Genomic DNA, 25,123 nt, shown 5'->3' on the forward strand with positions numbered 1-25,123 from the left:
ATGTGAGTGCGCATACACACACACAGACACACACATATCACATACACATATTCACATACACACTGACATACACATATATGTATACACATATAGACATAAACACTCACATACATGCATACATACACACATCACATACATTCACACACAGACACACTGACATGCACTCACACATTGACATAAACACACATACGTTCACACTCAGTCATACATACACACACACTGACACATATACACACTCATACACACACATCACATATGCTCACACACAGTTATACACACATGTACACACACATTCACACACACACTTCATTAAACCTTTTTTTTTTTTTTTTTTTCCTGAGACAGGGTTTCTCTGTATAGCGCTGGCTGTCCTGGAACTCACTCTGTAGACCAGGCTGGCCTCGAACTCAGAAACCCACCTGCCTCTGCCTCCCAAGTGCTGGGATTAAAGGCGTGCGCCACCACTGCCCGACCCATTAAATCTTTTAAAACCTAAAAGGTAGTCTTCTGAAGATACCCGACACTGAGCCCTTCATGTTCTCTTTTGTTCATTTCTTTGTTTCTCCTGTCTCGGCTAACTTCCTAGGATCCTTATCTGCTTCAGCCGTTGCTCTGTACAGAACAATGGGGTTCTGCACAGTGAGGTCTTTCCCTGAGCCGTAGTTGGCTCTCTGAGAGGAGGCACACACCCACCTTCCTCCTTCATGTAGTCATTGGGATGAAGAGTTACCTTCCCATAAAGTAAGGGAGAATCGGGGTGAGGCCTCAGAGCTGCAGAAGTTGCAAATGGTTGCCACGGTGATAAAATTACAAAACTAGTAGACCACAAACAACATGCTTTTAAAGAGTCTTCTCATGGTACTTCTGAGGACGTAATATCAGAACCTAGCAGCCTTCTCCTCTCACAGACAGATACCCACTGGCACGCAACAGAGACGTTGTCTGTGAGTCCCCAGCTAACAGACTTCTTGTTGCCAGGTTCTCCCACAGGAGAAGTGAGTTTATATCAAAGAGGTTTTTGGTGAGCACACCCTGCCCCCTCTGCCTGCCCCCCCCTCTTCCCTGACACGAGCTTGGCAGTCAGAGCCTGGCTGTAGGCTTGTGTCATGAAGTCTCCCCTAAACCTCAGAAAGTTATAGGGAGAGCCTACACTTCTGCCGTGTGTCCACACTGTTTGTCTCTGCTGCTGAGGATGGAACTCCACTCCCAGACCCCACCGTGTTGTTGCCAACCTGTCTGTCCATGGTGTTAATAACTTCTAATACATGCCTTAGTCCCCAGTAATCCATCTCAGCGTCCCTCTTAAACCTCCCCTCCCCCAAATAAAAACCTTTCCATGCTCACAGTCCATATCATATTCAAGCCTTATCCAACCTGCCGTGACCCCCTGAGCTCCAGGCCAGCTATCCAATCATCAGTGCGGGCCGAACACGACCTTTTGAACAGTCATGGACTTGACCCTAGAACACACTCTATGGGTAGCACCTTTCTTAGCATTATCAGTCTTGAAGGTGGAAAGTTCCGGAAGGATACGCAACAAACGCGGAAGGATATGCAACAAACGCGGAAGGATACACAACAAACAGCTGTTGACTATGGAGACTGAAGGACAAGGGAGTCAATTGTTTTGAAATGTGTGTGTTGTATGTGCGTGTGCGCGTGGGCGCAGACGTGTGTGCATGTTTCTGTCCCTGTGGAGGCCAGAGAAGTCATCCAGCATCCTGCCTGGGCGAGACTGGCAGCCAGCAAACCCCAAGCATCCTCCTGACTTTGCTCACAACAGTTCATATACAGCTACACCTGGCTTTTATGTGCACTGGGCTCAGGTCTTCTTCCGGACTCCACCATCTCCTCAGCTCGGTAGCCAGCTTTCATCTTCGCGTAATACTGGATAGATTATCATTTCCAGGCTGGGTATTTCCAAGGAGCAGCTGTAGGAATGGCTGGCTGTGCTCTACTTCTGTGACGTTCCGGGGCCAGAAACATCATCAGTAAGTTAGACTGGTGATTGGCCAAAGGTTTACTTCAGAAGTGTCAACCTGTACTACAGTGAAATTTACTCGGGACCCCATGGGAATAAATGAGACCCCCCTCTCAGCTAGTTCCTTCACGGCTTCAATGCTGGAGTATCTGATGCTGCTGAGCCCGTTGCCAGCACTGACTCATCAAAACCATCCTGGGGCCGATTAGCATTCTACTTTGGGGGGGGGGGAGTTCAACTGCACGTGTAAACATGTGTTGCACCACCCACCTAACCACATTCCTAGGCCCCTGTGGCTTCTTTTCCTTACCAAAGTCATGCCATTTTGTTTGCGTGAATGCCCTCTGAGAGAACCAACTACCATCTTGGGGCATTCAGCTGTGTGCCGCCCCCCACTTCCTCAGAAGAGCATCCTCCCTGGGCTTGTTGTGGGCTTACTATAGCGGCTGGGTAGGGCACGGGATTCTTGTCCGAGTACCCAGAGGCTCCCTGCTCCCTGCTGTAGGCAGTCCAGCTTCAACGCACATGGCCTAGAGGAGGGGCTGTGTGTGTGTGTGTGTGTGTGTGCGCGCGCGCGGGCACATATAGGGTAAATTAGGGTGGGGCATCTATATTCACAGATGCTCTTGTCCATGCTGAGTAAAGGCGTTCCAGGTGAGGCCGGTGGAGTGGGGAGGAGCCCCCACACCCCTGCAGTATGCTCACCCCTCACCTATGTTCCGTCATGAAGCTCAGTAAGTTCATTGGTTCCCTGAGTGATCTTTGGTTGAATCGTGCCAGGGTTTGCAGTTGGGTCCTTAGGAGAAGAGATAGATGTTGGTTACATCTCCCTAGCCCCCTACCCTCACCCCAAGGGACTTCGGCAATACAGTTCCTTCCAGTTTGCTTCTAGATGTCATTACAAAAAACAAACAAACCAACAAACAAAAAACAAACAAAAAAACGAGTCTTTTGAGGCCAGGGATTGATGTGCCCTTTAGCGGAGCAACACCCTAGGGTGCAATTCTCCATGACTGCCACTAGAGGGCACCCCAAACTCAAAGGAGGCTTGGGAAAGGCCGCCGGGACTGGAGCCTTACTGGCTCTTTATCTTGAAATAGCTTCTGGAGAGACGCATTTTCATTTCCTCCTTTTGCTGAATCACCCTGATAAGCGATAAAGAGAAAATGAACGTGTTTGGGACAGACTTTCTGGCTAATACCTTGATTTAGCTTCGGCTTGGCTTAAAAGTCAAGGTTTTCTTCTGCTTAGCAATGACAAGATGGCAGAGAATTCCTTGATTCCAGTTTTCCTCTAGGAATCGGAGGTGAACACGCTGGATGTGGATCCAGAGAGCTTCTACTGTGCCTGGGAAAACCAACATCAGATGATAATTACATAGAGTGTATCTAACATTCCTTGTATTTACCTATGATTACTGTGCATGTGTGCGTGCGCGCGTGTGTGTGTGTGTGTGTGTGTGTGTGTGTGTTGTGGGATTGCCTGTATCATGGCGCTCACATGGTATCCACAGCACAACTTTCAGGAGTTAATTCTCTTTTTCTACCTTTATGTGGTTTGCTGGCTAATTTTACATCAACTTGTCACAGGCTAGAGTCATCCGAGAGAACCCTAACTGAGAAAATGCCTTCATCAGATTGGGCTAGAGGCAAGCCTGTAGGACGTTTTTAAAAGTAGTGACTGATGGGGAGGGCCCCGCCCATTGTGGGTGGAGCCATCCCTGGGCTGGTGGTCCCGGGTTCTATAAGAAAGCAGGCTAAGCAAGCCATGGGGAGCAAGCCAGTAAGCAACACCTCTCCATGGCCTCTGCATCAGCTCCTGCTTCCAGGTCCGTGCCCTGCTTGAGTTCCTGTCCTGACTTCATCCAGTGATGAACAGTGATGTGGAAGTGTAAGCTGAATTAACCCTCTCCTCCCCGGTTTGCTTTTGGATATGGTGCTTTATTGCAGCAGTAGTGACCCTGACTGATACAGAGGTTATATCAGGATAGTGAGGTATCTCTGTGACAGGCCTGGCCACTTTGTGGGGAGGATTGTGGAAGGATTTTGGAACTTTGGGCTAGAAGAGTCACTGAGGGTTGAAAGCCCGGTGGGATGGTCTGTGGGAACCTGGAAGAACAGTGCAGATGAGACCCAGCTTGGGAAGTTTTAGTGGGAAGTTTGAAGATTATCAGGGCTGCTTGATACTTTGAATTGAGAAAACGTGGTTCAGCTGGAGCTGAAGGGTCGGCTGTGATTAACAAGAGACCATTGAAGTGAACACTTCAAGTTCTGGGACAATGGATGCTGGCCAGCTAAAACTGAGACATTAGCGGTGGTTAGGATGATACCAGCCTTGCTGAGGTGAAATCTTCTGTGGTATGTGGGTGAGTGGGGGGTCCTCAGGGTCACCACCCAGAAGCTGTGGTCCAGAGGTGGCCCAGGCTGTACCTCACACTGGCAGCTGAACTTGGTTCTGTAAGAGTCACCCAGGTGGTCCTGGTTTTGAAGGCATGATGGGGTCTTGGAGAGCAACTGAGGCTTGGCACTGTGTGGCAGGGCTGGGGTCCCTGAAGAGAGCCCAGGAGAGGCTGTGTGGGCGAAGGTGCAGCCTATTGTCAGAAGACCCCAGGGTTTTGAAGATGCTAGTACTATGGGACAGCTATCAAGAACAGAAGCACGTGTGGGGCGTTAAGTTGACACAAACCTAGAAGACAAGCTGAGTGTGCTGGACACCGCAGAGCTGGAGAGGTGACTCAGGCCCCTCAGAGGAGCCTAAAGGACGGTGAGTGGATCCCAGATAATTGGATGCCGAGTTCTTTACACTTTTGGAGTTTGGTTTTGTATGGTTTGTATTGTGACTGCGTTGTCATTCTTCTGAGCTCTTAATGTAAGAAAGAGTTTAGCTTATTTTTTGATGTTATAGGAGTCTCCACAGTTGAAAGACTTTTAATTTTTAAAAGATTTATTTATTTTACGTATGTAAGTATACTGTCACTATCTTCAGACACACCAGAAGAGGGCATTGGATCCCATTACAGATGGTTGTGAGCCACCATGTGGTTGTTGGGAATTGAACTCAGGACCTCTGGAAGAGCAGACAGTGCTCTTAACCACTGAGCCATCTCTCCAGCCCAAGACTTTAGATTTTTTTTTTTTTTTTTTTTGGTTTTTCGAGACAGGGTTTCTCTGTGTAGCCCTGGCTGTCCTGGAGCTCAAGACTTTAGATTCTTTAAAGACTTAACTTTTAAAGTGATTAAATTGGTTGAATTAAGACTGTGGGACTTCTATGTTTGTGATATATTTTATCTTTAAAAAAAAAAAGGAAAAAATTATGTCTTTAAAAATGTCATGTGCCAAGTTGGGGGGGGGTCAATTGTGCTGACAGTTCTATGTCAACTTGACACAAGCTAGAGTCATCTGAGAGGAGGGAACCCCAACTCCCTAATTGAGAGAATGTCTCTGTAAGATTGGGCTGCAGGCACGCCTGTAGAACATTTTCTTAATTATTGAGTGATGGGGGCGGGGAAAAGGAGGCTCTCTGATGAGGCTTTTATTGAGACCGGATAAGCACACTGAAGGGAGAGCCTTTGGTTCCGGAAGAGTTGGCACATCAGAGGTGTCTCTAAAGAAAACCTGAAAACTGCTCGTCAAAGTTCGCCTCGGTGGGTGAAAGAGAACCGGTTTGAAGGAGGGACTATTGTTTTGGCTCAGGGTTCCAGGGCTCAGCCCACAGCCCTGGGCTCTCTGGAAACAGTGATTCTGTGTCAAGTGATCAGTGCCTTAGATGGCAACTAGGCCAGCTGTGTGAAACCTAGGGTTGGTGTTGGGGTGCAGGGAATGTCTCAAGGTGAGGGTGTGTCCATAGCAGATAGGGGTGATTGGGCAGCAGAGGAGCCCGGCCAGGCAGCCAAAGGGGCTGACTACTTAGGACATTCCTGACCTCTTGATTTGGGCCCTGTGACTTATGACATCCAGCGGCATGAAATCTGGGTTCAGTCACTGCATTTGGTTAGTTTTCTTGTTATGGTGGACACACACACACACACACACACACACACACACACGTTAATAGAAACCACTCAAAGGCAGTAGGACTGATTTGGGCTCACAGTTTGACAAGCTCAGGCTATGGTCATCTGGCTTCAGAGACCACACCATGTTGGCAGGCAGGGGAATCTGTTTACATCATGACTGGTGATGCAGGGGAAGAGGGGTCTCATCCTCTGGGATAAGATCATCACATTCAGGTGAATACATCCTTTCTGGGAACACAGGAACACTCTCCCAGACACCCACAAAGTCCCATCTACTCAGTACCCCTGGTACTCAGTACCCCTGGTACTCAGTACCCCTGGGTGATTCTAAACAGAGGTGAAGATCAGCCATTGTAGTTTGGGATTTTATCTGTTTGTTTGTCTGAGACAGGGTCTCACTGTGTAGCCCTGGCTGTCTTGGAAGTCCCATGTGTCTGTGTCATCCTCCTGAGTGCTAGGATTAATGTTACATTGACACCACACTCTGCCCCAGTTTGGGGTATTTGTAACACCACCGGAAATTAATTGTATTGATGGGCATCGGAATATTTCTTGACCTTCTCTCTTACGTGTGGCAGTTTGTGGGAAGTTCTCTTTCACGATCTTCACCGGACCATTTCTTATCCTTTTAGGCTCTAAAGTAACTTGTTCCTATTTCCATGAATTCTGTGTCACCCCTGCTCCCCTTCCCACCCCCCAGCCCCCAGGAATAAACACTTTGAAGCAGCATCAGGAGCAGCCTCCTTGGGAAAAGCAAAATGACTGGGGACCATCTGGGGCCTGCCGTGTGGGTGTGGCCTGCCGTGTGGGTGTGGCCTGCCGTGTGGGTGTGGCCTGCCGTGTGGGTGTGGCCTGCCGTGTGGGTGTGGCCTGCCGTGTGGGTGTAGACTGGGAACCACCTATACTTGAGGAGAAAGAATACTGTGGCCCAGCCACTGTCAGTTTGATTGGATGCTCATCTGAGCATGAGAAACAAGTACCAATATGAAACTGAGATGCTTCATAAAAAAATAAAAAAACAAAAAAAAAACTCCAAAAAAGCCCCAAGGCTCCTGGCTGCTTCCTCCTCCTTACCTCTGATGAGGGACGATCAGGGTTGGGGAGGGGGATTTCCTCAGTCTGTGATTTCTCCGTGGTGATATAGAACACTTAAATAACATCTATAGTTCTATGTTCAGTACATCAGGAATTATTATTATTATTTTTTTTTTTTGGTTTTTCGAGACAGGGTTTCTCTATGTAGTCCTGGCTGTCCTGGAGCTCACTCTGTAGACCAGGCTGGCCTCGAACTCAGAAATCCATCTGCCTCTGCCTCCCAAGTGCTGGGATTAAAGGCGTGGGCCACCACTGCCCGGCAAGATCAGGAATTAAATGTGTGGGTTCAGGCATCTACTTTTAGGATAACTTCCCAGGGGTTAACATTAACAGGAATATGTCTTTTTTCAGGATTGGTAGTAAATCGTGAATACGGCTGCTATTTTAGATCGGAGGAGTAGCTGGTAGTCCTAAACTCTCTCTTATATTTAGAAGCCCGGGTCTAGGGTTACATACCAAGGTCTGTACAGGGAGCTGTTTTGCTGATTGCAGCTGTCCTGCTGTTTGCCAGGGCTAATTTGCTGATCCAGGAGCTGAGGCCAGCGATTTTTATGTCTGCATCTGCTTCTGCCCATAACTCGTGGGCAAAGACAGGGCTGCTTCAAGGTACCAGCCTGAGGCATGCGCAGAGCGGTGGGAACGTCGGCTCGTGCTCCCCTGAAATGTAGGCCCCTCGCAGACCTCTGGCTCTGCCTTCTGTGGGGCCCCTGGCTGCACGGGGCGTTGCGTGCTTACATTCATAGTTTCCTTCTTCTCTTGCGTTTGCTTCTTTCCCCTGTTAGGGGGTGAGCAAACTTCCCGGGGTCTCCCCTAGCGGAATTAGAATTTCAAAGCAGAGTCCAGTTTTCGTGCTTTGAGCAGGCGCCCAGTGAATGCCAGCGGACAGAGTCTCAACAGAGTTGGGAAATGGCTTTGTAAGCTGGTAGATGAGTCCGCTCCTGCTCGTGGAAGGCATAGTTAGAACAGGAGGCCCGATGTGGACAGTGTTTGTGTTTTTGGCCCACCATCTGTCTCTCCTTCTGGTAAAAGCTCTCCCGGTTTTCCTCTGGGGAATCACCTTTCCCCAGCCCTCCATCTATGAAGACTGAGTGGTACTAATCTCACAGTGGTCAGAAGGATGGAGGAGGAGGAGGGGAGAGGGGGAAGAGGGAGGGGCAGGGGGGAGGGGGAGGGGCAAGGGGAGGCAAGGGGTTTGCAGCATCAATTTGTATTGGCCACGCCTGCCTGATGGTGGTTGGTAACCACACTCCATGGACATTTTTTTTCCCCTCGTTCTGATCAATTGTATATTATTTTGAATTGTGTTACATCCCTATCCCCCCATCCTCCCCAGCAACTATGGAAGAAGATGCTTCATTTCCACGGGTGTTGCTATGAGAGACGGGGGAGGACTAAGCTCCCAACATCACAGAACAGCCGTTCTCCACGACGCTGTCCCTGCGGATTTTTCAGTCACACAGACGACAGTAAACCCCACTTTTTTGCTTCAGCCTGTTGATGTCATCGGCTGCTGGAAAGGTCTTCTTGGCTGACGTTCTAGGAGAGAGGATGCCTTTCCCTGTGGCTGAGATGAAACACTCTGACAAAAGCAACTTAAGACAGAAAGGGTTCTTGGCTCACAGTTAGAGGTGGTACAGTCTGTCATGGCATCAGAAAGAGGAATGGCTGGTTACATCCTTCCCTCAGGGAGGAGGGAGGAGGGAGGGAGAGAGGAGAGAGGAGAGAGGAGAGAGGAGAGAGAGAGAGAGAGAGAGAGAGAGAGAGAGAGAGAGAGAGAGATGTTTGTGTTCAGCTCTGCACATAGGTCCCACCTCACTTAATTTAATGGAGATAACCCCTCACCACCGTGCCCAGAGGCTTCTCCTTGCAGGTGACCTTAGATTCCATCAAGTTGACAATGGAGATTAGTCATGATGAGGGGGCACAATCCAGACTTTATTTAAAAAAAAAACAAACTCTCAAAAAGAGAACTGTCCCATATTGTTGATTCTTAGTGGTTAGGGCCCTAGGGGGTCAACGAAACTCAGAGTCTCTCTTACACACACACACACACACACACACACACACACACGCACGCACGCACGCACCTCCGGTCCCACTGACTGACAAGAGTTTCATCTTATTTTGACTTTAGCTGGACTCACATGTTAAATGCCTCATAGGTCAGGTGTGAGTTGGTTCAGTAATGGGGGCCTCTCTAGCCCCACCTCTGACCTCTCTATGGTCTTCTCTATGGAAAAAGGCTGGGGGTGGATGGGCAGATTTTAGTTACGAAAGTTTCTAGAAGGGCGGGCGAGCACAGCAAGAAAAAAAAAACCAGATTCATACGGCATGGCAAATGGGCTTACTTAAAGCCGTTTTTATTTTGTTCTCTCTCAGCAACGCTTCCCATCTGATTTGGAGAAAACACCAGGGACCCAAACATACACTAACAGGATGTGACACTCGGGATCCAGTATGCTAGAAGGGCTCTGGCATCCCTGTATGCTGAGAATTCCTGTCCCCAAGTCAGTCTCTTTCTGGGACAAGGGTCATCTCGTGAGACACCTGGATGGAGTCCTGTGTCCACCAATCTCCCCCCCACCCAACCCCCCACCCTGGGACCCAGTGTTTTCCCAAACACTTTCAATCCACCATCACCATGCTTCAGATTTGTTGAGTGCACAGAGTCTCCCCCCAGGGGCGCATTCACGTTAGCAATTAATTTTCATAACGGTATGAGGTAGGGAGATTCTTATCTCCATTTTTCAGAAGAAACTTGTCTAAAATCAACTTGCATAGCTAGTCTCAGGGAAGTAGATGCAGAGTGTCTGGGCAAGGCAGCAAAATCCTGTGATCCCAGCACTGGAGAGGCAGAGGCAGAAAGCCATTCTTGGCTACACAGCAATTCTGGGCTAGCCTGGGTTGCCTGAAATCACCCCCCCATATCCCACCCCTCCCAAAAGGCATCGAAACAGGTATTTTGACTCTTGATAACCTCATTTAATAAAACAGGGTATCTTTTCTTCAAGTTCATGCCATTGTGTTTCTGTCATTAGTTTTGGAGATTTTTTTTTTTTTGCCATAAATATCACCTGTTAGGTTAATCACTCTAAATCTCCCCCCTGAATTCACTTCTTTAAATGAGCATCCATTTGTCCGTCCATGCAGAACCGTGGAAGCCTATAAACAAATACTTAAAAACAAAGCAATGTCGCTGAGGTCTACTGAGACCAAGACTGGACCTGAAGGCCACTGTCTCTTTGCTATGGGGGGGGTGATGACTGGAGTTGCAGAAAGGTGCAAAGGACCCACTCGTACCCAAGGGAGACAATCTCCTTACAGCAACCAGGACTGAGAAAGGATAAAACAGGAAGCCTTCTTTGAAATTCAGCGTTATTTACCATTATTAATATATTTTTTTTATAAATTAGAAATCACCCTGTGTACCACCCGTGGCACATGGTTTGCACACTGCAAAAACTATGCCAGTGTGCCCTGGTGGGTGGGCCAATGGCATCTTGAAACCAAGGCAGTTGACTTTATACAAGAAGGGGAAAAAAGCACAAGGGTGTGTCTCAGGTGGCCTCCTGGAAAAAAAAAATCAAAGATCTTGCCTGAGATTTGCTAAAAGAAATAGGTAGAAAAAAAAGCCACATTCCATTAGTTGGCCATTTTTACTCCACCCTTGGGGTAGAGGCGGCGCACATATGCCTAGGGTTCGTTCTCGGGCTCCAAAAGGATCAATGCAAGAGAAGGCGGTGGGGAAATTAAAAATGGGACAAAACCCCAGAAAGTCTGGGTGAACTCTGAGGGAGATGGAGAGACCCTACAACATGGAAAAAAAGAGAGGAAATAAACGTATGACCTCAACTGTAATGTACTAAAGAACTTTAAGCATGCTACGGTATATGTACTCCATTTTGTAAACACCAGCATTCATAGCTCTCCCTGAAAACCACCTGCTCCCCTCGCCGCCCTCAAATCCAGACCTCCGAGTGAAAAGCAGCGAGGTTCCTGGAGTTCATCCCTGAAGAGGAGGAATGGATGCAAAAAAGTTTGCTGAGCTGAGACATGGAGACGCGATTTTTTGTTTTCCATCCGCCAGTGGCTTCGGTGGGTGTGTCTGCACCGCTGTGAGCTCCTACTTTCCAGTTCCGGACTAGTGGGTGTTCATTTGCCAGGGACCCGCCTCTGGAGAGTCCTGGAGGAAAAGATCTCACAGTCTAAAATTCAAGGATCCATTCCTCAGAAACTTTTTTGGGGTGTGTGCAGATGAGGACTGTCCGCCATGCTTCCCAGCCGAGGGTGGTTCCTCAGGGGCTGTGTGGCACAGAGAGAGGGAGAGGATGTGTGAGAGAGACCGTGCACAGGAATTCTAGGATGGACCTTGAGGGCTTGCTGGTCTTACTTGCTGGAACTTACCATGACTGAAGGATGCTGACGTGCAAGAACTATCCGGCTTTCGTGTTTTTGACTCTAAGCACTGGCTTCCTTTAGAAAAGCATTTTTTTTAAACCTGAAAATTGTATTTAATTTTACACGTGGTCCCTCCCTGCAAAAACCCTGAATAATACTGATGGAGCTACATTCACTGAGCCTCTCTGGGCCTCTTTCTCATCCCTAATGGTTTTTGGTTCTCCGTGTTGGGTTGTGTATATCCTCTGAAATTTTCTTCTGCATTTAAATCCACATATCTGCAAGTAGGAGTGTGTGTCTGTGTCTGTCTGTCTATGCTTGTGAAAGTCATGGGTCAACACTGGATGTCTTCAGTCACCTCCCTACCTTATTTTTTTGAGTCAGGGTCTCCTACTGACCCTGGAGTTTTCGCACTAGGACAGGCGGGTGGTCCAGCAAACCCTAGGGACTCTCTTCCCTCTCTCTACCTTTCCTGTGCCAACATGCCAGGAACATGCCAAGACACCTGGATCTTTATATGTGTGCTGGGGATCTGAACTCAGGACGTCTTGGGACTATCCCAGCAAGTGTTTTACTGATTGAGCCATCTCCTCAGTCCTTAGGTGGGCTTTGAAGTGTGAAACTGCTGTGTTGCCAGGAGCCTGGGAACATGGTTCTTCCTTGTGTCAAAGGGGGATTGGTTCTAGGTCCTTCCACAAATACCAGCATTACTTCCCACAGCCCAGATTTCCTACATAAGGTAGCATGCTATTTATGTAGAACCTGCATGAAATCCTTTCAGATTATTTATAATTCTGAATGCAACGTAAACATGGGGACCGCCGCTGTGCTGTTTAGGGAACAACAAGAAAAATGTCAGCTTGCGTGTGATGAAGATGCGATATTTTTCTAAGTAGTTTTGGCCTATTGGCTGAATTTAAGGATTAGGGGCCCGTAGGTATAGAGGCCTGAGTGTGCATCCCATGAGAGCGCGCTGTGAAGATGGCCGCAAGCTGCTCTTCCACCCGGTACTAAAGCAGCCAGCGTTTCACACCCCACCAACCTTGCTCTCAGCCATCTTTTCAGTGGCTTCAATCTGACCAACAAAATGGTGCAGCATTTAACTACTGTTCTAAACTGCGCCCCCCTGCTCATTGGTGAAGTCCTTTTTCTTTTGAGACAGACTGTCAGTAGTCCAGGCTATCCTTAGCATGAGGCAATCCTCCTGCTTCAGCTTCTCCAGTGCTAAGATTACAGGCCCCAGCTACTGTATGGGCTGTATCATATTCCATTAGTTTGTTTTTTTTTTTACATTATAGAAAAATCTGCTATTGCTGGATATCTAGCCTTGAATTTTCCCTCTCTTAACTTACCTGAGCCAATAAATAAAGCCTGAACAATCTTTGAGGAATAGGTCATATCCCTATTTTTATTAATAATAAACTTCAGTGAAGATACATTTATGTAAAAACAATACCTTGGAAGCCCTGTCCCAGCCAATCACAGTAAAGAACACAATTTTTCTTTTAAAAATATTTGAAAGGTAACACAGAGGTGATGTCTGGGGATCATATTGTATATTTATTTTACTTAATGGAAAATCCATGCTGTTCCACAAAGGATAGGAGCTACTGTTATGGTTGTCATTGGCTGCAAGTGGCTGTCACTGGCTGTCACCATACTCAGTCAGTGGAAACATATATGGACGAGAATCTAACTCTTTTCGTGTGAGCCTAGTAGTGTTCAGGCAGCCAGCAAACGCTCGACACACAGCCAAGGACTTCAGCTTCCAGTCCTTTCCCATCCTTGGACTTGTTCAGGGGGTTGTTGGGGGCTGATCAGATCTGCCTGAGTATGTAAAATGGCACCTCCTCTGGAAACTTCCAAGGTGAAGTTTGATTACACTCAACACCAGAGAAGACGTAATACCCCACTGGGTCACCCGAGATCACCACACTTGTGGAACAGTACAGTTGTTAGCCACCTTGATGCTCAAACTTTGTCATGCGCAACTGGTCTTGTTGTTAACAAAGTTACATTGGTCCTGTGAAACATCAGGTAAGTGGCTGTGAGTCTGGCCATGACAGGGGGTGGAGGAAGAGGAGGAGGAGGAAGAGGAAGAAAAGGAAGAGGAGGAGGAAGAGAAAGAGGAAGAGGAGGAAGAGGAGGAAGAGGAGGAAGAGGAGGGGGAAGAGGGGGAAGAGAAGATTTGGGAGATGTGGAAGATGTGGAATTATTTTGGAAGTGGCAATAAGCAAAGTGTCAGCAGGTGTCTTGGATGTGGCAGGACCTCTGCCCCAGGGAGCTGAGACAACCCCTCGGTCCTTGGCAGACAGGAGATCTTACAGAATACCTTTGTTCTCTTAGAGGTCATACCCTGACACAAAGCTTCAGATTTTCTTGGACTTTCTTAGGTAATAAGAGTATCTTCTGGGCAGTGGTGGCGCACTTAGGTGTTAATACTGGCCGGCTCTTTCTGTGCATCATTGAAAAGAATGGGGCCGGGTGGTGGTGGCACATGCCTTTAATCCCAGCACTTGGGAGGCAGAGGCAGGAGGATTTCTGACTTCGAGGTCAGCCTGGTCTACAGAGTGAGTTCCAGGACAGCCAGGGCTACACAGAGAAACCCTGTCTTGAAAAACAAAAATAAAAACAAAACAAAAGATTATCTTCTGTTCTGACGTATAACTCCTGGTTGGTCTCGGAGAGCCTAGTGATGCTGGGTGGTTGCCGTGGAAACCAATATTGTGATACCCTGTCAGGAAGTCTTCAGTCCTCTTTTTCCCAACCTCCAGGGAAGGGAGAGAGGCTGAGGCTGAGTTAATGTTAGCTCTTCATGCCAATGTTATGAAGCCCCTGCAACCGTTCAAAGAGACGGGGTCTGAGAAGCTTCTAGATTTCCAACAACTTGTGCCTGGAGGATGTTGCACACAGAGAGGCAGGGAAGCTCCCACACGGGATACTTACAGACACTCCTTAATGATGTGCCCTTCATAGCAAATAAGTACATGTGTGTGCTTCGGTGAGTTCTGGGGACCAGCTACACACTCGGGAGGGTTCTGAAGAGAGGTCCTGGAACTCTGATTCCTAGCTGTTAGAAAGTTACATTTAATCCGAGGCTTACCTCCTGATAGGGGGTATCTGAATTGCAGGGTACCCAGATGGTGTTTGCTGAGAGCTTCTTGTTGTGTGGGGTATTCTACCAACCTACATCTGATTACAGAAGTACTCAGCTTTGAATGTATAAAAAAGAAAAGGAAAACATGTTTTTATCTCCTCTGCAAGGCATATAAACAGTCTGGCTTTATGGTACAGGCCCATGGGCGAGAACGTTTTTTCATTAAGTAAAACCTGTAGGACGGTAGTTCTGGGGTGTTAGAATACTTAGAATTAATCCCCTGTGGGATATTGCATATTTTAAGGTCACTCCAGGGCTTGTCTGGGACCCAGAGATGTACATTTACAAGTCCCTCAGCTGAATCTGTTGCAGGTGGTCTGAGTGCTCAGGGTACTTTGAAAAACATGACCACTGAGAATAGCCAGACCTTGCTTGAATCTTCAAGGCAATTAGTAGAAAGCTAAACCCCGAAGACATAGTGGCGTAGGCTAGGGATTTGCATGTGTTCAGGATGAGAAATACCACCTTTCCTCTGTGCGATTCATCTTTGCACCTTTCCTGGCCACTTGAGGGCGGAGAAGTCTCTGACTTGGAGAGACTTCAAGTTTCTGATTGCTGTTGGGACCAGAACCATCCGACAGGACATTGTTCAAGGCAAAAGAATGAATGTTTGCATTATCCTCATACCTTCTGAATTTGATGACGTGAAACCACTCCCCCAACATTGTGTGACTTACTTAGGTAGCCTGTAGAATTGGATGAGAACCTTTTGTGAGTTTGGTTAAAGGCTATTATGATTTGGAACTATTTAAAGAAAAATAATGGCTGGGTGGTGGTGGCATACCTTTAATCCCAGCACTTGGGAGGCAGAGGCAGGTGGATTTCTGAGTTCAAGGCCAGCCTGGTCTACAGAGTGAGTTCCAGGACAGCCAGGGCTATACAGAGAAACCCTGCCTCGAAAAACCAAAAAAAAAAAAAAAAATGGAGATGTCAGCCATTCTATTAATTAATTAATTAATTAAATCTATATGAGTACCCTGTAGCTATCCTCAGGCAAACCAGAAGAGGGCATCGGATCCCATTACAGATGGTTGTGAGCCACCATGTGGTTGCTGGGATTTGAACTCGGGACCTCTGGAAGGGCAGTTGGTGCTCTTAACCACTGAGCCATCTCTCCGGCCTGATTATTATTCCTTGAGAATAAAGACTAGCCACTTTACTACTACTACCATATTTTTCAGTGTTAGGAACCAAACCTTGATTCTTACTCATGCCAAGCTGACATTTTATCACTGAGAGATATACTAGTTAAAAACTTTTTTTTTGAGATTATTATTATTATTTTTTGAGGTAGAAACTCACACAGCCCAGGCTGATCTTGAACTTGCTATATAGCTGAGGATAGCCTTGAACTCTTGAACTCTTGATCTTGATGCTTTCTCTCTACCTGTCTGGGCTGGGGTTTTAGGCACACTACCATGCTAGCTCCTGGAGCTGGAGTTGTAGGTAACCGCAGGCCTGTTTGATCTGGGTGCTGGGAACTGGAGCAGCCTCTGAGCTACTCTCTGCGTTTGTTAGATTTATTTCCTTTTATTCTCTGAGTATGGGTGTTTTACATGTAAATAGGTATCTGTCTTGTGTGGATGCTTGGTGACCTTGGAGACCAGAAGAGGGCTTCGGATTCCCTGTGACCGGAGTTACAAACAGTAGTGAACCACCTGATGTGGGTGCTGGGAATTGAACCCAGGTCCTCCAAATAAACAGCCAGTGTGCTTAACTACTGAGCCATCTCTCCAGCTCTCCCTTGTTTTGCTTTTTATCTTATGTTTTGAGAAAGGCTCTCTCTAGGTAGTCCTGATTGTCCTGGAGCCTCTGTCTACATAAAGACCAGGCTGGCCTTGAACTCAGAGATTCTCCCACCTCTGCCTCCCAAGTGCTGGGATGAAAGGTGTGTGCCACCATGCCTGGATCCCTTGATTTTGTTTTTTATTTGTTTGTTTGTTTTTAAAGACAAATAAGGTTTTAAAAAATTGTTCCTTTTCTTTAGAGAAGAGTTTTGAATTAAACTCAGAAAGTTCCCACATTCATAACGTTTTGCCTTGCCTAGGCTTTCTCTCCTCTGCAGTCGAGATTTCCTCACCCTTCCATGAAGTCCTTTCCGACTTCCAGGTTGTCCCAACAGAGCCTGCTGTGGGGACACTCGGTAGTCCGTAACCCTATTCCCCTCCTTGGCATGATTGCCTTAGAGCAAACTAGGACAGCGGGCTTGCTGAGGTAAAGGAAAACTGACCACTCTGCTAAAGGCTACCCTTAGTGTGCTTGGACTTTGGAGGAAGAAGGGCGCCAGGATGAGACCACGAAGCTTCTATTAAACACAGGCACCAGGAGAGAGGCCAGGGCTGAAAAACTGCAGACTCCCAGGCTCGAATCTGATTTATCCAGTTGGAATCCTTTAAATGTTGGATGACAGCATCTTTAGACCTTCCTGGGTGACTGTTAGGCAGTCCAAAATTTGCGAACCTGTGCCTTAATAGTTGCACAATTCAACTTGCTTCCTCCAAAGTAGGGCTGGGTTATTTTATTTCAAAGGATTATAAAGAAATTGGCTCTGTTATTCAGCTTACTGGAATATGGATGATTTCTATGGCCTTTGCCCCCTCTCCCCGGTCTGTCTCTCTCTCTCTGTCTCTCTCTTTCCCTTTCTGTCTCTCTCATACACAAAGAACAAAATATTCATTTATTTGTGGCAGGGTCTTAGGACGTAGCCTAGACTGGCTTTCACTCTTAGAAGTGCTATATACATCATTTGAGTTTCTCCGTGGGATTCTAACTCTGAAACTCTCCTTTGCTTTCTTTGATAACGTGGAGAGAAATGTACCTAGAAGGAATCTGAACTTGTAGATAGAAAGACAATTCTAGCTTACTCTGTGGCTAGGGATAAAGGAGTCTGAGACGTTAACAGCTAGCTCAGATGGTCTGTGTGTTAGCTCTAGGTTTTATTTTGAGACAAGATCTCACTATGCAGCTCAGGAACTTGATATGTAGTACAGGTTGTCCTTGAACTCGCAGAGCTGTGTTTCGGCACTCTGAATGCTGGGATTAAAGGTAGACCACACACAACACACACACATAACACACACCACACACACATAACACATACCACACACATGCACACACAACACATACATACCACACACACAACACACATACCACACACAACACATACACACCACACAGCACACACAACATACACAAGGCACACACATGCACACACACATCACACACACAACACACACATAACATACACACACAAGGCACACACATGCACACACACACCACATACACACCACACCCACCACACACACACCCACCACACACACACACACACCACATACACACCACACACACATCACACACACAACATACAACACACAGGCAACATATACACACAAGGCACACACATCCACACACACCTGCATGAATGCACATGCGTGCTTGCACACATAAACACAAGCCCAGCTCAAAGAGCTGCCATTAAAGCCTATCTCTTCCGCCAGCCATCTGTAAAGCCTTAGACACATTACGTCACCTCTCTGAGCCTCAGCCCCCTTCTCTGTAACACGGTGCTTCCTCTTGAGTTGTGTGGACTGGTTATGCAAGCTTGCCACGGGAGAGCTCTGTGTGTTACCTGGTATGTGACAGGATCCATCCCGGTGGCATTGCGAGTCTCATGTTCCTGTTACTATAACCCACCTAGCTCTAAATCTGATCCGGGCACTTTGTGTTTTCTTTAGAAATGAAACCAAGACTGGCTTGTTCCTTCCCCAGGAACACTGTCTTTTGAGCTTGGCTCATGGATACCGTAGTCCTGAACCTTCTTCAGTGGCCTCTTAACAACCCAGTCCCCTCCTATCACACCTACAGCAAGAATGATCATTTCAGTAAGGAGTCCGAATTTCTAAAGCATTAAGAAGCAGTCACCAAACTGCACACCGTCTCTGTCACCTACTTAATGTGAACCACACCTGGGGAGACAGAGAGCTGAGAAAGTTAAACAATTGGCTGGGGTAAGTGAGAACCTAGGCCCAGGGAGTCTGGTACCAAGCCTGTACTAGTTACTAATGCTTCACAGTCCCTTACACACACATACATGCACACACATGCACACACACACACACACGTACCCACACACATATACACATACACACGTGCACCTACACACATACACATACAACACACATACACAACATACACATGTACACATGTGTACAAACACACACTCATCCACATGTGCATACACATGCACACAATGCACCCACACACATACATACATGCACACATACACATGTACATACATATATGCATACATATACACACATATACACATACCTATACATACATGTACCTATACAAGTATACAACATGCACACATGCACACACATGCATACAGTGTACCTATACAAATATACAACATACACACATGCACACACACGCATACAATGCACCCACACAAAACACACACATGCACACCCATGCATACACACATGCACAGACACACTCATGCATGCACACACATATATACATGCATATATGCACCCACACACACATAAACACAATGCACCTACACACATACCCACACAACACACCCACTGCACACACATGCACACAATGCACCCACATACATACATACATACATACACACATGCACACACACTCATGCATGCACACACATGCACACACATAACACACAATGCACACTCAGGCACTCTCTCTCACACATACCCACCACACACATGTACACTCATGTACACACACATACACACAAACACACACACACACACACACACACAGAGCCTTCTTAAGAATGAAGTCAGGCATGTTCGCGTATCTTCTCCAGTATTCTCATCTTCCCCCCATTCCTGGCCGACATCATCACATTTCACTGAACTCGATGACACCAGCGTCATCTAAACAAATTCTGAGTTCCTTTGCTCTTCCAGTCTTCCTTTTCCCTTCCTTGGACACTGTCACCTGTTTCCCCCTTGGGACACTTTCTGTTAGGACATGGCCTCCCATGTACACCTGATCCTCATGGCTCGTGGATCTGGCTTATCCCACAGGAAGCTGATCTCCTGGGACATCGCTGTCCTCTCAGTTGCCAAGGCTGGGCTGGCTGATCTACCCAGATTAAGGATCTAACCTCCTCCCTCCTCCACCAAAAAAAGGTTGGCGTTCTCAGCCTCAGGGGCAGAGGGCTTTAGTCCAAGATGAAGGAAGTATTAGTTGTCCAGGAAGAAAAGCTCTATGACTCTCCGTACTCTGGGTTTAGGCTTCTCATTTCTGGGCCTGGGCCGTGTACCCTGTATCCTTTTCCTTTGTCAAACTCTGTCAGAAGGTAGCCTTGATTCTAGCAGGGGCAGTTCACTGCAGCTTATTAGAGAAGTCAGAAAAAATATGTCCAAATCCAGAGAGAAACATCACTGTCCTCTCCCTACGAGAGGAGAGCTCATGGGTGATCCCAAAGAGCCTGGCTCTTCTGTCCTTCAACTAAGAATCTGATGAGCGCAACTCAAAGTCACGCAGGACATAATTTTGCAGACATGTAGTGAGGCGGTTATTAGAGAAATCCTAGATGGTCCATGTATCCCTTTACATCTCCTACCCTCTGACAGCCAGGTGGGGGCGTGTGACTGGGCTTCGGTCATCTCTAATTGTGAGCCTAAGTTGGAGTTGCTCAGGCAGCGGGGAGAATCCTATAGGCTCTCTGATCTGCCCCACTTCCTGCCTTAGCCTGACGTCACTTCCTGTTCTAGGATTTGCTTGATGTCACTTCCTGTTCTAGGATTTGCGCGACAGCACTTCCTGTTCTAGAAACGAAGGTTGAGGAGTCATACATAGGCCACCTGTTTCTGTAAATAAGGTGTTATCAGGACACAGCCACAGAGATTGTTCCCATGCTCTCTATGGCTATAGCTGGGTCCTGGTGGCAGAGCTCAGTATTTGTGACAGAGGTGATGAGAGAGCCCAGGTGTCCTGCGATGTCCAGAATGTTTACTACTGTGCCAGAGCAATCCAGTCACAGCATGTGAGGACAGGCCCTGAGGCGCCAGATCAAGGACTGTCTAGTACACTTTACTGGGGGGATTTGCTGATGGAACTTGGCTTCCAGGTGCACAAGAACAGTTGGATCCCTACAGCTTGGGTCAGAATGAAGGGGACAGTAACTCCATCTTTGTTGGAATGTCCCTAGGTCATCTTCAGATGGTATTGAAGGGTCAGATGTACCCCTCGAGCCCGGGTCTGATATTCTACTTTAGTGTTTTTTTGAACGTGTAGTTTAAGGTGAAACTAAGGAGGAAAAGCTGACTAGGGTCATTCTGTGGATAAATGTCAGACGTGACTCAAGATGGGTACAGTCATGTCAAGCTAAATCCATCTCTTCTCTAGACAGACTGCTATAGTATAACTGAGTTACTGATAGTCTGGGTCTCGGAAAGCCTGTGTGGGAGAAAGACCTTGAATATGCCCTGCGGGGTCTGTGCAACAAGAAAACACAAAGACCCTGCTTTTTTTTTTTCCTCAAAGGCTATCTTAACCTATCTTAATGGATCCCCATGGGGATTCAGGGAAAAGCTCTTAATAGCGGGAGGGGTTCGGAGCGCCCACTTACTTCCTGGAGAAGTGCACCGCACAGGAAACGCCGATGATGACCAGGCCGATGATGATAGAGGCGATGGCCACCCACTTGGCATTCCGCCCCAGCCTCCTGGCTCCTTCGTAGTCTCCGTCATTGTAGCTGTTCAGAGACTGGGGGGACACAAAAGAAGAGCCTGTGACCACAAGCAACCCATAAGGAAAGGGGTGAGCCCTCTCAGGTTGTCTTGATAGAACCACTCTTTTTTTTTTTAAAGATTTATTTATTTATTTTATGTATATGAGTACACTGTCGCTGGGATCCCGTTACAGATGGTTGTGAACCACCATGTGGTTGCTGGGATTTGAACTCAGGACCTTTGGAAGAGCGGTCAGCGCTCTCACCTGCTGAGCCAGGTCTCTAGACCCGATAGAACCACTCTTAATTGGCCACTGTTCATCTCAGTGTCAGGCTCTTGAGAAAACATGGCTATCATCTCTCCTCAGGAAGCCTTCCCTCAGTCCAAGGCTTCCATATTTCCTACTTACCCCACCCACACCCCAGGGCTGCTTTTGTCTCTCCTACCCATATAGAGACTCTATGAGTGGTGGTGCTTGCCTCTCTCGTTCAGCCCTGTACTTCGATTCCTATAGCCACACCTACCAAGTGGAAGACACTTAATACATATCTAACCCTGCAGATACATACCTGCACAGTGAAAGGACATCAAGCATTAGGGCAGTCTTTGCAAAGTATGCTCCACAGCCCGGGGCCAGCTTGTCACCTGGTTTTGTATAACTCATTTGGATGAGAAACAAACTCATTTATTTGCCCTTGCTTGTGGCTGCTTTTGTGCTACAGTGACGGCGTTAGGGACAAAGGTTATAGTGTTTGTCAAGCCCAAGCTATCTGCTGGTTGGTTGTGTACAGGAAACATCCAGTCATTCACACACTAAGAAGTTTGGCTCAATTATTCATCTCTATGCCTAAGCCAAGACCGGCTTTTAACTGTAGCTTCTCAGACTGTTAAAATGTTGCAACAATGAGAAATGCTACCCGCTGAGCCTTGTTCCTCTTTCCTTAATCCTCCAGCATTGGGGGCGGGTCCTTTTCTGTATCATTCACAACTTGGCTTCTCAGGCATGCTAAAGGTTATTATTGAGCCAAGCCTCCTTTTCCACTCCATCAAGGATGTTGCTCAGTGGGTAGAAGGCTAGTTTAACACATCAAAGGCCCTGGTGATCCCCTAGAACCCCCTAAGATGGCGGACGGGGACTGCAGAGGCAGAGAGTCCTGAGATCAGGACTTCAGGCTAGTCCTTGACTCCAGGCAGCTCTTGGTCCAACTGGGCTATTTGAGAAAGCGGGAGACCTCATCTCAGAGGTCAGATTTGAGGATCTGGGATAGGCACGGAGGGAACCAACCTTTCCAAGGCCCAGTGTCCCTGTCTGAGGATTGGAAGTAGTAGTGGCAGCATCTTCACACAGAGAATTCAAGGAATTAATGCGTGAAGTGGACACCGCTTTTCCTGTGAATTGACTGCTACTCTCACCTCCTCCGGTATTGTAACAGTGAGGTCTTTGGATGTGACAGGGTGCCTCCACCTCTGACCATCTCTGTGATCATGAGGACCCAAGTTCGGATAGATGTTTTAGATTATTCACAGTCAAAGTCACGGCAAGGAACATCAGGAATCCACACTCTGACCTTGTGATCTAGCTTAGAGTTAGGAAGAGTCAGACCACCCACCCCTGACAGACAAATTGTCAGTCTTTTGTGTGTCCTTGGAAAACAACTTAGAGATCTGATGGCTCAAGTCAGAAGAGGAAAAATAATGAGACCCTCAAACAGGGTTAACTCTTGACTGTCTGGACAAGAAAAATCTTCTGTTCTCCAATAGCAGTGACCAAAATAAGTAGGGAGGACAACCAGCCTGTGCCACACTGAAAGGCATCCTCAGGGTATTACCTGTGGGCTCAGGGGAGAGATGTCTCAGGGGAGAGTTGTGGGGCTCAGGGGAGAGTTGGGGGGCGCAGGAGAGAGATGGGGGCTCAGGAGGGATATGGGAGATCAGGGGAGAGATGGGGCTAATGGGAGAGATGGGGCTCTAGGCTCTTTGGCCTATTTAGGGCAGGTCAGCGAAGCCACAGTGACTACCCAGCTAAAGGGTTTGTATTCTGTCTAAACTCCATCTCCACAGTTACCTGGCAATATCCAGGTATGTTCCTCCCCACAGTTACCTGGCAACAGCCAGGTAGGCCTGCCCACTATAAAAGGGGCCGCTTGCCCCCTCCCCTCTCTCTTGCTCCGTTGATCCCTTGCTTGCAGGTTCTCTGCCCTCTCCCCCCTTCCCCTTCCCTTCCCCGTCTCTCCATGTGGTCATGGCTGGCCTCTACTCTCTACCTCTCTTTTCTTCTCTTTTCTTCTCCTTTCTTCTCTTTTCTCTTTTCTTCTCTTTTCTTCTCCTCTCTCTCTCTCTCTCTCTCTCTCTCTCTCTCTCTGCCTCTACTACCCTCCTGGCTCCCCTCCCCATGCCCTGAATAAACTCTATTCTATGCTATACTGTTGTGTGGCTGGTCCCTGGGGAAGAGATGCATGGGCCCGCTGAGACATCCCCTTCCATCATTGGTTTTTTTCCATCTTTTCAGTTTGAGTACAAGCTATGGATACATCCTTCCTCACCTTCAGCTAGCCTGGCACCCTGCACGGGACCCTCCTTCTTGGGTACCACCCTCTCTCCAAGATTCATGAGAGAGATTCTGAGGGAAGCTGACTTGAAACAGTTGAAAAAAAAAAACTCTTTCAGTGCCAAGGAGGATTCCCTTCTCTGTATATAGGACTCCAGCTCTGACTTTGCTTCCCCCTCTGCCTCTTGGAGAAGGGCTCTCCCTAGTAAGTCAGCTAGATGAATATACAGATATTGGGGAAGGATCAGGGCAGAAGACTGTAGAGTTTCAAGATTCCAGACTAAAGAACTCCTGCTATGGTGGTGGTGGTCAGCTTAAGGGTCAGATACAAGAGATACTTTGTTCATAGCTGGGACAAAGCACCTGATGGAAAGAGCTTAAAGGAGGAGAGGTTTACCATCTGAGGTGGCAGGAGAAAGGAGGTGGTTAGCTTGTTCACACTGTGGCAAGAATCAGAAATAGAAGAGGATCAGAACCAGAGGTGACGCAGAGGCCCTCCACGGCCCATCTCTAGCGATCTACCTTTGCCAGCTGGACCCTCACATTCCAAGCTTCCCCAGTCTCCTCAGACAGCAAGGGGGACCAAGTGCTGGCCACTTCCATCCAGACCTTTAACAGTGGGAGCTGGCAACGGTGAGAGGAATCCTCGGGCCCTGTCCAGTGCGGGGTTGCAGCTCAGGGGCTCAGACACTTTGGACACGTGCTCCCTGCCCTGGCTGTAGTAATTCTTTCAGTTAAAGCGTCATCCTAGGGGACTCTAGGCAGATGGGACAGATTGAGATTGTGGAAATGGGTTTTAGAGAAAAATGCACAGTTTATAAATCTTTTTCTTCCAAAGAGCTCAGAATGCAAACGGTGCCATCTGGTATGAAGGAACGAGAAAGGATCCCGGATGGCTTCAGATCACTAAAATGCTTATGATCTTGTTGGAGCAGACTCAAGCAGACTCTTTCCTTGACCCAGGGGTCATGAGGATTGAATTCAGGGCATCAGGTTTGGTGACAAGTGCTTTGACCTGCTGAGCCACCTCGCTGGCCTGGTTTATATCATCTTAGTCTTTTAAAAATTACGAATGCAATTTGGATACGTGCCAATCATTTGAACACTACAGAAACAAACAGAACACAAAACATCACTTAATCTTATTTCTCGGTGCTAAGTAGCTCGGTATGTCTTTTCGATGCTTCACCCACAAATCCTGTGGAAATAATTTTGA

At 47.5% G+C, this 25,123-nt stretch overlaps 1 protein-coding gene across 1 annotated transcript in view; it reads right to left on the reverse strand.

Moving 5' to 3' along the window:
• The window catches only part of Tmem233 (transmembrane protein 233), a 59,644-nt gene that overhangs the window by 7,668 nt on the left and 26,853 nt on the right, over window positions 1-25,123 (reverse strand). Inside the window, exon 2 of the mRNA XM_028765414.1 lies at window positions 21,257-21,393. Within this exon, the coding sequence (XP_028621247.1) occupies window positions 21,257-21,393 (137 nt within the window). The remainder of the gene's footprint in view (window positions 1-21,256; window positions 21,394-25,123) is intronic.

The sequence above is a fragment of the Grammomys surdaster genome, unplaced genomic scaffold, assembly GCF_004785775.1.
Source record: "Grammomys surdaster isolate TR1022 unplaced genomic scaffold, NIH_TR_1.0 164, whole genome shotgun sequence".
Classification (NCBI taxonomy): Eukaryota; Metazoa; Chordata; class Mammalia; order Rodentia; family Muridae; genus Grammomys; species Grammomys surdaster.